Source organism: Calypte anna, chromosome 12 (assembly GCF_003957555.1).
Source record: "Calypte anna isolate BGI_N300 chromosome 12, bCalAnn1_v1.p, whole genome shotgun sequence".
NCBI lineage: Eukaryota > Metazoa > Chordata > Aves > Apodiformes > Trochilidae > Calypte > Calypte anna.
In genome coordinates, this window is record NC_044258.1 from 9350832 (window position 1) to 9365495 (window position 14664).

The 14664-nt window shown below is 44.8% G+C and overlaps 1 protein-coding gene across 4 annotated transcripts in view; it reads left to right on the top strand.

Annotated features, from left to right (window-relative positions):
• FLNB (filamin B) overlaps positions 1-14664 on the top strand; it is a 71378-nt gene that overhangs the window by 39749 nt on the left and 16965 nt on the right. For 3 of the 4 annotated variants that reach the window (XR_003988075.1, XM_030458562.1, XM_030458563.1), the window contains exons 19-31: positions 1613-1730; positions 2437-2699; positions 3310-3907; positions 4136-4309; positions 4688-4850; positions 5227-5387; positions 6511-6678; positions 7249-7326; positions 8157-8280; positions 8539-8695; positions 10369-10558; positions 12355-12602; positions 14313-14387. Coding sequence is in view for 2 of the 4 variants with exons in the window: in XM_030458562.1 (XP_030314422.1) it covers positions 1613-1730; positions 2437-2699; positions 3310-3907; positions 4136-4309; positions 4688-4850; positions 5227-5387; positions 6511-6678; positions 7249-7326; positions 8157-8280; positions 8539-8695; positions 10369-10558; positions 12355-12602; positions 14313-14387 (2517 nt within the window). In the remaining 2 variants the exon portion in view is untranslated. The remainder of the gene's footprint in view (positions 1-1612; positions 1731-2436; positions 2700-3309; positions 3908-4135; positions 4310-4687; positions 4851-5226; positions 5388-6510; positions 6679-7248; positions 7327-8156; positions 8281-8538; positions 8696-10368; positions 10559-12354; positions 12603-14312; positions 14388-14664) is intronic. The other variant, XR_003988076.1, reaches the window with a different exon arrangement.

Below are 14664 nucleotides of genomic sequence, written 5' to 3' on the forward strand. Positions count from 1 at the left end.
CTCTAACTCATTTTGGTTGATAGACAGATGCTTCCTAGCAACACCATTAAAGCTGAAAGTGGAAGCTGATAGTAGCTAGAAGTATTTTTCCTTACGTTGTGCTTGTATGTTTGTAAAAGGCTTTTTCATGCCAGAATGCACAAATCTCATGTATTTCTGAATACATGGGTTCTATAGTGCTGAGGTGAAAGTGTTTGGCTTTTCTTGTTCTGCTGAACAAATACATGAGCAACTTGGTCATCTGCACCAACTTCCTTGAATGTAGCTGTGTGAAAGTAGACTGATAGGGAGGACTGCAGCATTATTTATCTGGTAATGCTGGATTAGCATTCTTGGAAGCACCATAGAGCTAGCATTTGTTTTTGGATAAAGCAGTTGCATGATCTCGGAATGTGGCTGGCATGCCTGTTTGGAGAGGCTTTTGCTTGTTCAGTCAGGGCTGGTATGCAGAAGGGTGCAAAGTTGTCTGAATGCCACACATGTGCATGAGCAGTACCACGTTGCTGTGTTTCACATGAAAAGCAGTGGCAAAACAAGCCAGGATGCCCAAACCAGGCTTACCCCTTGGGTTTCCTATCTGGAAGAGTACCTGGGGTCATGAAGGTGCTGTGGACTTACAGGAGATGCTTGCAGATAGGGGTGGCAGTCAAGCAATGGTTAAAAAGAGATGAAAATAGACCACATGGCATTTAGAGTAGCCTTGTCCCTCAAGGTGGGGAGCATGTAGGTCATTCCTGGACTCTGTGTTTCTTGGGATTTGTAAGCAGTAGCTTATGAATGAGTTGCTGAACTCCTCAGAGCAGGGGCAGGATGGAGTAGGTAGTTAAATTCTTGAGGGACTATGTCAGCAGCAGAGGAGCCTTGGTTTAATACTGTTTACTCAGCCTTATCTATCTCCCAGTGTTGCTACAGCTACCCGTGTGTGTGTTTTCTAAAAACAACCAAGAGTAATCATGGAAGCTATTCACTAGCTTGCGCGAAACATCCATGATTATTTCACTTGGGAGCTAAACCATCCAAGAATGAAAAGTAAGCAAACAGTGAATATAGATACAATATGGACTGCGGTAGGAGAGAAGAAAAGGAACACACATCATAGGCTGGAGCTTGCCATGGCTGTGTGGTATTCTAGCCAAAATACACAAGAGCATTAATCTTCCTGACTTGCAGAGCTTAAAACCCTGGTGTTTCAGATGCTGTAATAATACAGCCTCTTTGCTTTGCTGTAATAATACAGCCTCTCAGGCTTAGCTTGGGCCTGGCCTCCCTATGCTGTGGAAGGGGATACCTGGTCTGGAGCACTGGGACGTTCATTCAGATGTCAGGTCTGAGTCCTGGGAGGGTGGTAGCCAGCCTGAGCCAGAGGTTTTGCCAGGCAGCTTGAATATAGTCTAATTAAATGTTGGAAAGAGCTGTCTTTGTCTTCCTGCATTAAATAAAACCATTTAATACTTCTGAAGGGCTGCACTGGGATGAGGCTTGGGAGTCCATAAACGATAAGTTTGGCTGTGGTCAGCTGTAACAGATTAGATGAAGTGGTTATGTACTGCCTGGATATTAGTGTGTCTGTATGAAGTGAGGAACTGTGCTAACTTGTAAATTCTCCAACTAGGGTCCAATGAAGATTTTGGTAACTTATGGTGGTGATCCTATCCCTAAAAGCCCTTTCACTGTGGGTGTTGCTGCTCCACTGGACCTCAGCAAAGTTAAAGTCAATGGACTTGAAAACAGTAAGTACCTCTGGGCTGGCAGCCCCCATGGTCTGCCTCTGAATTCTCTCCTGAACCTGGATAGCCAGCATGTGCTGCTGGAACACAAGTGTGCAAAACAATCTTCTCTCTAACTTGCTCCAGCTGGGGATCAACTAGCTCCAACTGCACAGCTTGACCACTCTGATAGAGCTGGTCCTCCTGGGCACTGAATTTCAATTTAGATATTGTTTTACTTGCTTTGTTTTTTTGGCTTTTTGTTTTGTTTTTTTGTTTTTTCCAAATGTGACATAGCAATGTGGACAAAGCATGTGTTGGGATTTAACCCCTTGTGGTGAACAGAGCTGGACTTGTCACCAGGTTGGGCACCTGCTGATGAAATCTGATGCTAGGTGGCTGTTCAGGTAAATGTAACTTCTACAGTGCAGAGTGCCATTCATACCATCTTTTTTCTTTTTTTTTTTTTTTAAGTAAGAAAACTTAGGGCTGTTGTGTTCCTGAAATAACCCTGTGATACTGTCAGGCCATGTCTTTGCAGGCATGTCTGGCACTGTAGCTTTGTAGCTCAAATCAACCAAGGCACTTGTTTATTTGTTTTGGCAGGTTTTTGCATAGAGAGGGGTGCAGACTGAGCTTGCTTCCTCGGTGGTCCATTTATGTGAGATTGCTTGGAGCACTGTCTGATGTTGTGTACTTAATATAGTGGTATGGGTTTTGTCTTTTCCAGGAGTGGAAGTAGGGAAGGATCAGGAATTTGTAATTGACACCAAAGGAGCTGGTGGGCAAGGTAAACTGGATGTTCGTATTTCCAGTCCAATGAGGAAAGCTGTGCCCTGTCTGGTGGAACCTGTTCTGGGTAAGGAGTGCAGCACTGCAAAATATATCCCAAGGGAAGAAGGATTGTATGTGGTGGATGTGAGTTATGATGGCAACCCAATCCCAGGCAGCCCCTACACTGTGGAGGCCACACTACCTCCAGACCCCTCCAAGGTAAGTGAATGGTTTAGGGATGGCATAGCAACTGATACCTGAGTAGGGAATTTTGGGCTATTGCAGGAGACTTGGCTTTGTTTTGGCCAAGCCAGACCTAGGATCATTGTTACTCAGTGCTGTTACTCAGTTCCTTTTGCAGGCTTCATGACTTATGGAAGTAATTCCTATAATGCTGTTTTTTTAAAAAAACCCCAATATTAACCTAAATAAGAATACTGCAAGCGTTCTGCATAGTATGGCAAATACAAGTATTGTTCCTAATTTAGTAAAAGTTTGCCTCACGAACATCTCAGCTCTGTTAATTGAGATGCTCCTTTCTAATGAAATAGATTTCAAGAAAAATGTGTGCACAGCTGTCAAATGTTTTTAACTTTTCTACCTTTTGTATCCCATGGCTATATAAACCCAGCTATGGTGAGTATGATTGTCCTTCCCTAAAAACCTCTTTGGAGGAGAGACACCAACTTTAGAGGAGAACTGGGAGGAGTTACTTTCTGGGTATTTTTAAATGCTTCCTCATTGAATTGCAAGACAAGTGTAACTAGGCAGTCTGTGCTGGCAATAACACAAAAAAATGAGCTTAGCTCAAATGCATATTTTCTTCTAGGTAAAAGCTCATGGTCCAGGTCTCCGAGGGGGACTCGTTGGAAAACCAGCCCAGTTCACAATAGATACCAAAGGAGCAGGAACTGGAGGTTTGGGTTTGACAGTAGAAGGCCCATGTGAAGCTAAAATTGAATGCTCAGACAATGGCGATGGAACCTGCTCTGTCTCCTACCTGCCTACAAAGCCTGGAGAGTATTTTGTAAACATCCTCTTTGAAGAAGTTCATATTCCTGGTTCACCATTTAAGGCAGACATAGAAATGCCATTTGATGTCTCTAAAGTCATTGCCACGGGCCCGGGTCTGGAATGTGGTAAAGTGGGTGAGGCAGGGCTGCTGAACGTCGACTGCACAGAAGCAGGTCCTGGGGACCTGCGGGTGGACATGGTGTCAGATTCTGGTTCCAAAGCTGAAATTCAGATCGATGATAACAAAGACGGGACCTACGTTGTAACATATATACCACTCTCAGCTGGCATGTACACAATCAAGATGAGATATGGAGGAGAGCAAGTGCCTAAATTCCCAGCCCGTGTCAAAGTGGAGCCAGCTGTGGACACAAGCAGAGTTAAAGTCTTTGGTCCAGGAGTGGAAGGGAAAGGTGAGAATAACTGTTGTTACCAGAATTTGTAGGACTTTTGGTCCTTTATCCTGCACAAAATATTCTGTGCATTAGAAGTTGTAATAGTTGAGGGTTCCATGGTGACCCTTGAACTGGGATGTTTTGGTATGTTCCCAAACGAGTTGTTTATCGTGCTGGTTCATAAAATACTTTATCTTTGGAAATACACCCGGTTCTTGAAGTGACTCTTCAAAATGTATCCTGCAGATGTCTTCCGAGAAGCTACAACTGAGTTCACTGTGGATGCTCGACCTCTAACAAAGTCTGGTGGTGACCACATCAGGACACAGATCACGAGCCCATCTGGCTCCCCTGCAGACTGTCTCATCCAGGACAATGCTGATGGAACCTATTTAGTAGAGTACACGCCTTTTGAAAAGGGTAACCTCTGGTTTTGTTTGGTTTTTTTTCTTTACTTGACAGGGGAAAACCAAGAGCCATCAGCTCTTCTGTGGCAAACGGCTGAAGTCTGCCAGTAACTTGCTGGCATCTTAGCAAGATTTCTTGCCTGCGGAGGAGGAAAGAAATTCTGCAGGAAGTAGCTCTATTTTAACTTGAAGAACTGACTTTTACCATAACTTGGCTTCAGAATAACAATGAGTAGATGGCATGTCAGTTATGAAACACTAGTGAAGTCTTGTGAAATGCAGGAGGAAGCTCTTAGCCATATGCTGACATGTAAGCCTGTAGTATCTGTATAAACAATGTTAAGTGATGAGAATACATAGGGAAATTGGGATGTGTTCTTCCTCTCAACAGGTCCACACACAGTCAGTGTAACATATGATGGGGTGCCTGTGCCAAACAGTCCCTTCAGAGTGAACGTGACAGAAGGCTGCCATCCATCACGTGTGAAGGCACAAGGGCCTGGCCTTAAAGAAGCTTTCACAAATCAGCCAAATGCCTTTTCAGTTGTCACCAGGTAACTGGGCGTATTTGATCCTTAAATGTCTGAGTGGGGAGTGTAGTGGGCCATGCTATGCCGGGTGCTAAACCTGGTACAAATATTTATAAAAAGACCAAGCTGTGGCCTTCTGATTACTGCATGTGCTACCTCACAGTGAGCACTCTGCCCTTCAGAGATTAGAGGTTGATAGTGGTTGAAGATAAAGTTCTGTGAAAATGCAAGTGAGGTTACATCGAATGGCTTTGCATGCCAGAGCATCTGGAGCACACTGGACATCAGAAGTCAGGTTACTGCATTTCCAGTAAGGGTAAAGTGCAGACAGAGCATGCAAAGGCTACGAAGCTGCTGTTAGAAGTGAGTAATTCTAACAATGCGTGGCTTTGTTTTGCAGAGGAGCAGGAATTGGTGGCCTTGGGATAACTGTTGAAGGACCTTCAGAGTCTAAAATTAGCTGTAAAGATAACAAGGATGGGAGTTGCAGTGCAGAGTATGTTCCTTATGTTCCAGGAGAGTACGATGTGAACATCACGTATGGGGGAGAGCATATTCCTGGTAAGAACTCTTGGTGTCTTTCAGAAGTGGGAAGATGCTAAGCCCAAGGACTCAGCACCTTGGCTGTGTCTCACTTGTGCTGGGGGAAGCTGAGGTTTTGACTTTCTTCTTCTCCTGGGAACTGGGGCAGAAACAATTATGGTGTTTGTTCCTCACACCCAGCAGGGAAGTGGGGACACTGTGTGCTGTGGTGTGGTAGTTTTGGGGAAGGGCTGTGGTTTCTTCTTGTTTCTGAAGTGGCATCAGTGGGGATGTGGAGGAGCCTTGCCAAGACTATAGCATATGCAGGGGAACAGAAGGGTGGTTACAGATGGGTGGGACAGGCAAAGGGAAGATAGCCCTTGATAAATAACTGATACTATGTGCAAGTGATGAATAATATGCTAGAAAATAGCCCTTTGGTGTGTGGATGCCTTCAAGTATCTGTTTTGCATGAGATGGTCTAATGGTTGAGCTTGTTACAGGGACTGTATTAAACTGCATGTTTTAGTCAGCTCAGAAAGCTCAGTAACTGCTTCCTAAGCCAGGTGTTTACATGTGTGTTTGCATTGGATGTCAAACTGAAGTGAAGTTGGTTTAAGGAATATTCCAGGTACATCTGATATCCAGCAGTTCATGATAAAAAGATGATATTTTGCTTAATACCAGGAATTAAATGCTCCTAAGTGCTAGACACATTTTTCGGTAATGTTTGACTTGTTTCATGCTGTCACACAGCACACATCCAGGTATTCTTTCCAAGGCATTGTGAGTGAGCTGATTCTTTCCCGTTGGTCTAATTTTATTTGTCAACATACTAAACTTGGAAAAATGTGAAGGAAGCAAGTGCCTGCATGATGCTTTGTTTGCACTACTGATTTCTTTCATGCATTTCTTTCTGCGGTGTGAGATCTGGAAGGGATGGATCACAACTGAATTGTGGCATAGATGGTGAAAAAGTCAAAGCACCAGTGTTACACTTCTGCATTTTGCAGAAGCAGAGAAGTAGTATGGAAGCTGTGAGGCTGTCATTCCCGCTTGAGGTTGAGGGATAGTAATTTTCCCAAGGAAAAGTAGAAAAAAAGACCTTTTGGTTTCCGGAAACTCTGTGGTGTTTAACTGTTAACTCTGCGTTGACTTCCAGGCAGTCCTTTCAAGGTTCCTGTGAAGGATGTTGTGGATCCCAGCAAGGTGAAGACAGCAGGACCAGGTCTAGGAACAGCTGTTCGAGCCAAAATCCCACAGTCCTTCACTGTAGACACCAGCAAGGCAGGATTAGCACCCCTGGAGGTGGTGGTGGCAGGACCCAGAGGTAAGAACTGGAGTTCTTCATCCAGCATCTCTGCATTTTGGTGGTAACATGGTACTGGCTCTGCTTGCAGAGGAGGTGGTGATACCACTTTAATGAGCATTTCCTTCTGTTCCTGTTCATCTGGCACGTGTACCTTGATAGCTGGCCCATGTGTCATGCTGTAAAAAGAGGAGAATTGTGTCCTGGGTACTGCTGCTTTGGGCAGTGTCTTTATCCTAATCTTCAGAGCTGGGAGAAGTGCCATAACTGGTGAACAGTTGTGGCTTAGATTTAGACATCAGGATATAAATCCAATAGTCTCATATGTGAATGGTGGCTTGGGAAACCCATGGCAGTGGGTTACAGGAGCTGGTGAAACGTGATGGAACCCTCTCTAGAGAGCAGCAAGGCTCTCAAGCATTACCGATGTTTGCGTCAACCTAAAAAGCTGGGGCTTGGCTACATGGTATCTTGTTAGAGTACCTTTTGGCTGCCAGTCTCACCTTGCAGGGAGGTGAGAGCAATTTCCCCAACCTAGTGTCAGGTCATGGTGGTGCAGGTCCTTCCCAGGTAACACTTCTTTAATTTTAGTGGATGAGACGGATTCCCAGGGATGGCGCTCCCCATTGAAAGCGATTTCAGATTTCTTTAATGGTGGCCCTGAGACAGGTTTGAACTCATCACAAACTACTGGGAATTTTGGCTCTTGGAAGTCCAATTGGCAACAGCAAGAATCATCTGGAGGAGGGAGTGGGAACCAACGGTGTTGGATTTAGGCTTTGCATGGAATCTATAAATTTCTTTTGTGCTTGCTTTACTGCTAATCCTTTTTGTGTTTTAAAGCCAACTTGTAATTCTAGAGTGCTTTGTGTGTTGATCTGAACTGATATGTCACTTAATCTGCTGTAGATTTAGCTTAATGCAAATTGAAATAATTGATCCTGCTTGCTTATGGCTCTGGCAGCTTGCAGGGCTCTCCTGCCAAAACAGTTAGCCTGCTTTACAGATACCTGATTGTGAAAGATTCAGTTGGTGAATGCTAACCACCAACTGGCTTTAGGGCTCTATTCTGTGCACTGAATCCCAGGAGCAGTACGTAATCTTGTAAATGACAGTTCAGGCAATTATAACCATTAGTCATTTTCTTTCTCGAAAGATCTTCATTGTATTTTGAGCAATTGATCTTGACCTGGACTGTAGAGAAAGGCAGATTTTTCTCCAATATTTTCATGCTAGCTTTTGTTTACAGCAAGAAGAAGGGTGTCCAGAGAGCAGTGGGTAACAAATCTATCCCAAGTCAATGGCTTTTGAATACAAAATAAGGAAAACTGATCACTGATCCATGACTATTGCTTTCATTTAAAAAATAAAAAAAGATTTAAAAATTGACATTTGATTGTTGCAAACTGTAAATGAACAGAGCAGCTTAGAGCTAAATAGTGGGTGAGGAACTGAGTTTTAATAGCACAGCTGAGAAAATTTTCTGTTTCTTTTTTTAGGAATTGTGGAGCCTGTTAATATAGTAGACAATGGAGATGGCACCCACACTGTGGTGTACACCCCAACGCAGGAGGGACCCTATATGATCACTGTCAAGTATGCTGATGAAGAGATTCCTCGTAGGTAAGGTGATGGAGATGAAGTGAAGATTTAATGACTACATAGTGCTCTCCCAACACGCAAGCACTAAGGGCTAGCTGTGATCCTTCTCTCTTAACCAGTGCAGCTCCTTGCATGAATGCAGGGTTCAATGGTGGCTTGAGCCTGTTGCGCATGCAGCAGAGATGCCATAGTGGAGCTGTATCTACACTTGGATGTGTTTTGCAGTAACTATCAGCCATTGACTTAGGAGGAGAAGGCAATAATGCTTTTCCCTTTAAGTCCTTTCAAGGTGAAGGTGCTTCCTACATATGATGCCAGTAAAGTGACGGCAAGCGGACCAGGGCTCAGTTCCTATGGCATACCTGCCAGCCTGCCTGTGGAGTTTGCTGTGGATGCTAAGGATGCTGGGCAGGGACTTCTGGCTGTACAGATCACTGTAAGTAACTACAAAACCAAATGGGAGTGGAAATATATTGGCTTAGGTGGGCACAAGTGGCTCCTATCAGAAGTGCCACGGCATGCCTTGTGTTCTGGAGACTGGACTTCTGGCTGGACCTTAATCTCTGGTACAGGAAAGTCTTGCACTCTGTGGTTGTTGAGACTTCTGTCTTAAAGTCATCACCTAGGCTAGATTTGACACTTGGTTAACCTTGGACTCTGCAAATACCCAAAATGAGATAAATAGTTCCTTGCAAGATTCTGAAAATACTGGAATTTGAAGTGGAGACAGCCTTGTAGGAGTATCGCTCAGCAAGGCCATGAGATAACATCCACACTGAGCATTGCATGATGATAAATTAACAAACAAGTCTCCCTCAAGGCTACCGAAAGCCAAGAGCTGCTTAAGGAGATACTGCAGGAATGTTTTATTTGATGTTGTTATTGCTCTTCCTGAAATTTCTGGTGCGTGGACTCTGTGGCCTCAGCAAAAAGGTCTCTGGTCAGTGGGCCATAAAGCACATTCTCAGCTCTGGCATGCCTGGGTCAAAGCATGGCTGGTTGTTCTTGCCCTTCTGCATTCCTATGCTGTTCTGCTGTCTGCTCAGGTGCAGTACAGCATCTGCTTTTATTCTGGCATGCAGGTGTGCTCTTAAAGAATCCAAAATGCTTATCAGAGCTCCCAGCATGGCTGTGGCTTTGAAGATTAAGTTCCACAAGTCCTGTATGCTGGGAGTGCATAGGTGATCCTACTCATATCATTTGTTCACTTCTCATTCTCAGCTGTTGAATGTCAAATATTATGTCAAATATCTTCCTGAAAGAAGCAGGCTTTATCACATTGTACCTAAAGTCTCAAATCCTTTGTAGCTTATACTGTACTCCAGGAAGTGTCACGTTATGACATACAGAATGGAGTCACTGTGTGGTTTCCCTGTAAGCAGGCCTACAAGGCTTTCTAAAATGCTTCATACTTTGCAGCTGATAGTTTGCACTGAAAGCTGGGGCTGGGAGTAGCTCTGTCTTGCACAGCACAGATCTTGGCTGTAGATACAAAAGCTTGATGCCGAAGCTCTGATCTGTATTTTTTATGTATGTCTTCAGCTCTTATACTCAGTGTAGACACGGTAGCTGAAGGCACTACACAGATCTGCTTGTAACTATAGACCTTGCAGTGTGCCAGGAGCTGGATGCCTCATCCAGGAGGGTTGACACAGATTTCAGTAACACTTCCCTTGACTGCAGACCTTTTGGGGACCAGCTGGCCAAAGCTGCCCAGTGCTTTGTCAGAACAGAGCTGCATAGTCTGGCTCCTGATCTGTGCCTCAGGGACCTGGGAAGTGTTCTTCATTGCCAGCAGTACTGTGGCAGTGAAGCCTAAAACTTCTTACAATTAAGTTGATTAAAGTGGCTTCCTGGATCTTACATTCTTGTATCAAACAAAGGGTAGTTAATGATAGCACTGACTGTTTTATAGTGGTCTGATACCTTTTTGCTCCTAATAGTCTATTCCTGGTTAATAGTCCGCAAGTGACTTTTAACCCTCAAAAGGCTTCAGTTCTCTATCTCTTTGAGACTGACTAAATATGGTTGGCAACAGATTTGCTGCCCTGCTATAGGGATTCATAACTAACTTCATAGTGCCTTAATCTTCTGGCTTGCATTCCTCAGGACCAAGAGGGCAAACCCAAGAGAGTGGACATACATGACAACAAGGATGGCACTTACACAGTCACCTATGTCCCTGACAAAACGGGCCGCTATACGATTGGCGTGAAGTACGGTGGAGATGATATCCCCTCCTCTCCCTATCGGATCCGGGCATCTCCAGCTGGGGATGCCAGCAAGTGTTTGGCCACAGGTGAGTGTTGGCTCCTGTCTGTTGCCGTTGTTCATACTTGGTGTAAAGCTGATGAGTATAAAAGATACCAAAGACTTGTGCAATCTGGCTGCTTTTACAAGAGGGGCTTTCCTAAAGATAAAGAAATGCCCACCCTGTGTGTAAGAGGGAATCTCCTGCAATCTCTAGCAGAATCTTTCAAACTGCTTGGGTTGTTATGAACAGCCAGATGTTACTGAAGTCTGATGCTTATTTTGGCTTAGAGAAATCCCACTGAGAACTGCAGTGAGTATGATTTAAAAATAATATATCTGTGCATGTTCACTGCATCATGCTCCTTGTACTGTGGGCTGCAAGAAGCTTTTCGTTCTGAGCAAGAACGGAAATAAGTCTGAGGATGTAAATAGCTGGCTGTGTGCTTTTGCATTAGCAAAGCCTGTTTAGGCTGGGTCTTACTAGTGGAGATTTCTTCTCCTTTTCTGTCTGCTTAAGGTTGGATAGGTCTGAACAGACTTCTGGAAGGCATGTGTGGAAGGAGAGAACCTAAAGATAATAATCAGTGCCTCAAAAATCAGTGCCTTGGTGTAGGGGAGTGACTCCAAATTTGTTGCTCTAAGAGTACACTTACAGCTTTGACCCCAACCTGTTCTCAGGACGATTGGTCATCACATACATGGTTTTGGGCTGTGGCAGGGAGCAGAAGTGACAGTAACTAGTTACAAGAATGCCACTGAATGTAAATCCCCAGATTTGAAAATAAGTAAATAAGGCAAGGTCACATTCAAAAGGGAAGCTTAATCTGTGGTTGTAGATGTGTGAAAGTGTCTGGGCATTGTGCTGACCCGCTTCATGCAGTTAGATCATACCCAATTCCAATCCAGCATCTGGCTGCTTTCAAACCTGCTTTAACAGAGATATATTCCCAGCACAATGGAAAACACAGAGTGGCAGGTATCCACTTTCCTTCAAACTTTGTTTATAAGAGGCCTTAGTGGCTGAATCTGATACTCTTTCAAGTAACTCAAGTCACTAACTACTCCAAATGATTGTCACGGAGATTACTCTCAGATGCCAACTTAAATTTCCCCTTTCCAAGAAGTGCTTCTGACTCTCAGCTGTAAAGCTGAAATACAGTTGCTGTAGGAGTAGATGCTGGAATACTGCCAACGTATTAAAATGGCAGGTTTGTTGCCATTTGTAAATGAGCCGTTTACCTGGTAACAAGTGCTGGCCTAAGAAGTACAAATATGTACAGCAAATAATTCTTAATGGTTCTCATTTGAACATAGTGTTCTTCAGGCTGGATCTGATTGCTACAATTTGGGGATTGTTTCTTTTTTTTTTTTTTTCCAGTGTGTGGTAGAACAGTGGAAAATAATTTGTGGGTAATTTAGGAAGAAACATGGCCATGGCTACTGTGCGCTTTCATAGCTGCTTGCCCAGGGAGGTTTATGCTAAAGCAATGATAGCTGAGTCAGTGGCTAGGACAGAAAATAGTGCCTTTGGCTCTGCATAAAGGAACGTGGTGATAAGAGTAGGGGTTAAGGCATTGCTTTCTTCAGACTTAGCTTTTTTTCCCCTCTGTTCTTATCCAGCCTCTTTGATTGCAGAGAAGGAGGAAAGCTGGTGGCCAGCTCTTGCATGCTGTTGTGCTGACCAACACTATGAACATCCCTTGTTGTACATCTGCTCCCAAAACCATGTCTGTGGGTCCCCAGAACCAGTGTTTTGGTGCTGTGCTTCCCAGGCCCCTTGTGGGCTGTCTGCCTGGAAAAAATGTCCTCTGAGCACTTTGTGTAACAAGAATTGTCTTGTAGGTCCTGGAATTGCACCCACTGTGAAGACTGGTGAGGAGGTTGGTTTTGTGGTAGACGCCAAATCAGCAGGGAAGGGAAAAGTGACGTGCACCGTCCTGACACCAGATGGGACAGAAGCTGAAGCAGATGTTGTTGAAAATGAGGATGGGACTTATGATATCTTCTACACTGCTGCCAAACCAGGAACCTATGTGATTTATGTCCGCTTCGGTGGGGTGGACATTCCCAACAGTCCTTTCACCGTCATGGTAAGCCAGCTCTGATCCAAAAATATCTCCCATTTGGATTCCTGCTGCCAGGTTTTATTTAATGATAGGCTAACTCTCTGTGTAAATGTTTAGGCATTTACTAGACTAGAAGGAGCTAATTAATCCTTGTTATTTTTAGAGTTTGTTTTGAGCAGGCAATACAGTTAAGGGAAGAGGGATAGAAGCCATCAGAGGATATAGACTTGGCTCCTCAAAGCAAATTAATTTTTCATTTCCTGACCACGTAGTTCTTCTAAATGATGTAAGGATGGTTGTGATCAGCTTCTACAACTAAGTACTTCAGCCATTTTCAGATGCTCCATCTTGTCCATCTCTCACTCACTTATAATGGTGACCCCAAAATAAGGAACAATCTGCTGACAGATGGCAGGGAAGCAGGCTGTTAGCTCACATTTAAAAATTATTTTCAAGTGCTAGTTAAACTGTTATAGTCCAATCCCCTCCTTCTAATTATGTTCCTTCAACATGCAGTGTTTAGGTTTCAAAAGCAAAGCAAGCCCCAACCTCCCTGAAGAGCAGACTTACTGCTTCACAGGAGCCCTTCATATGGAACACAGATCTCTGTGTTGGTAAAACAAGTTTTGATCTTGTTATCTCAGCCGAGTCAGCCTCCAGCACATCTTGATCCCTGGAACCACATGGTTGTACTTGTGCTGAGTCTGGGAGGGCGAGTCCTTGGGGCTGGACACCAGCTCTTCCTACCTACCTCCCTAGCAGATTGCTGCCAGTGTCCTCAAAGATTTCCACAAGAAAAATTGCTCACTTGGTCGTTACTCAAAGCTCACTGCAGGAAATGCCTCTCAAGGTCAAGGAGCCTGCTTCTGGCCAGCCAAAATTCCCACTTCCTAGCTGGCTGATAGAGTATGTTTTTGACTTGGGTGTCTCAGCCGGGGTCGGGGAACAGCAAAGCAGCAGTATTTCTGTTTTGCTTTGGTTTTCATAGCAGTCTTTCCATGCATAAGTTTCCAGCGGTTTATTTTGTTAGTGTGGTTTGCAGTGGTGCAAAGGGGCAGGAGGAGCCTGGTGGAGCTGCGTGCGGGGGTGTCGGCCCCAGCCGCTCTCCTTGGGTTGAGTGGGGGAGATGGGAATTTGCAAGTCATCCTCTTGGCATGCCGGGTGGGAAGGGAGGCAGTGCTGGGGGAAAACACTCTGTGTCTTGACAACGTTATCCCAGCAATGAATCAGAAGAGTGGCTTTGCAGCTATGACAGGGCGTGGGCTGGGTCATTCACCCCAGTGCATGAGCTGGGAGCAGCCTTCCCAGGGTTCAGGCTCCCCTGTCTCCCAGCTCGCACACCATGCTACGCAGCACGACGCCTGGGGGGCTTGCATCTTAGGTTTAAACCTTTCACTTCCCTCCCTGCACCAGTCCCATAAAAAAGCAACTTTGAAATTCAATTCCAGCAGTGTTCAGACACTGTTTTCCAGCTTCCCAAGTTCCCAGCAGCATTGTGTACCCAGCTTTGTCCCTTTGCTGTGATGCTGGTGGCTTCCCCCAGCGCCTGCAGACACAGACAGTTTCCCAGCTCCCTTGGCTGGATCCAGGTCCTTACAATGGCAAGAGGACTTAGAGATCTGTGGGGTGGGAAGAAGGTGCTGAGGAGCTGGAGGGAGCTGTGCATTCTGTGCTGTGAAAGGTGGGAATGCCCTGTGCCACAGTAACACCTGACCTGCCTTTACCCCTGCCCAGGCTGTAGATGCAGATGATGCTGCCGTGCGGTCGCAGGAGCCACTGGGTGCCTCTCCCCCTGGATTCCGCCCTTGGGTACACAATTTTTACATTTTTCAGCTGTTTTTCCCCCATTCTGTGTTCCATTTCAGATGACAGCCTGCTTCTTGGGACTGCTTGAATCGCTCTGGTCATTGTGTTCATTCTTTCTGTTTGATCAGTTGTTCTTGGGATCCAGACCTTGTTTTTTCTTTGCTGCTTGAAGGGATTCTCCAAATAAACTGATTTAAAAACGAAGAGGATCATTACACCTACAGCTTCTACTTCTGCAATGTCTCCTGTTGGCAAAAGCAACCTGAGCACATCGCTTTGT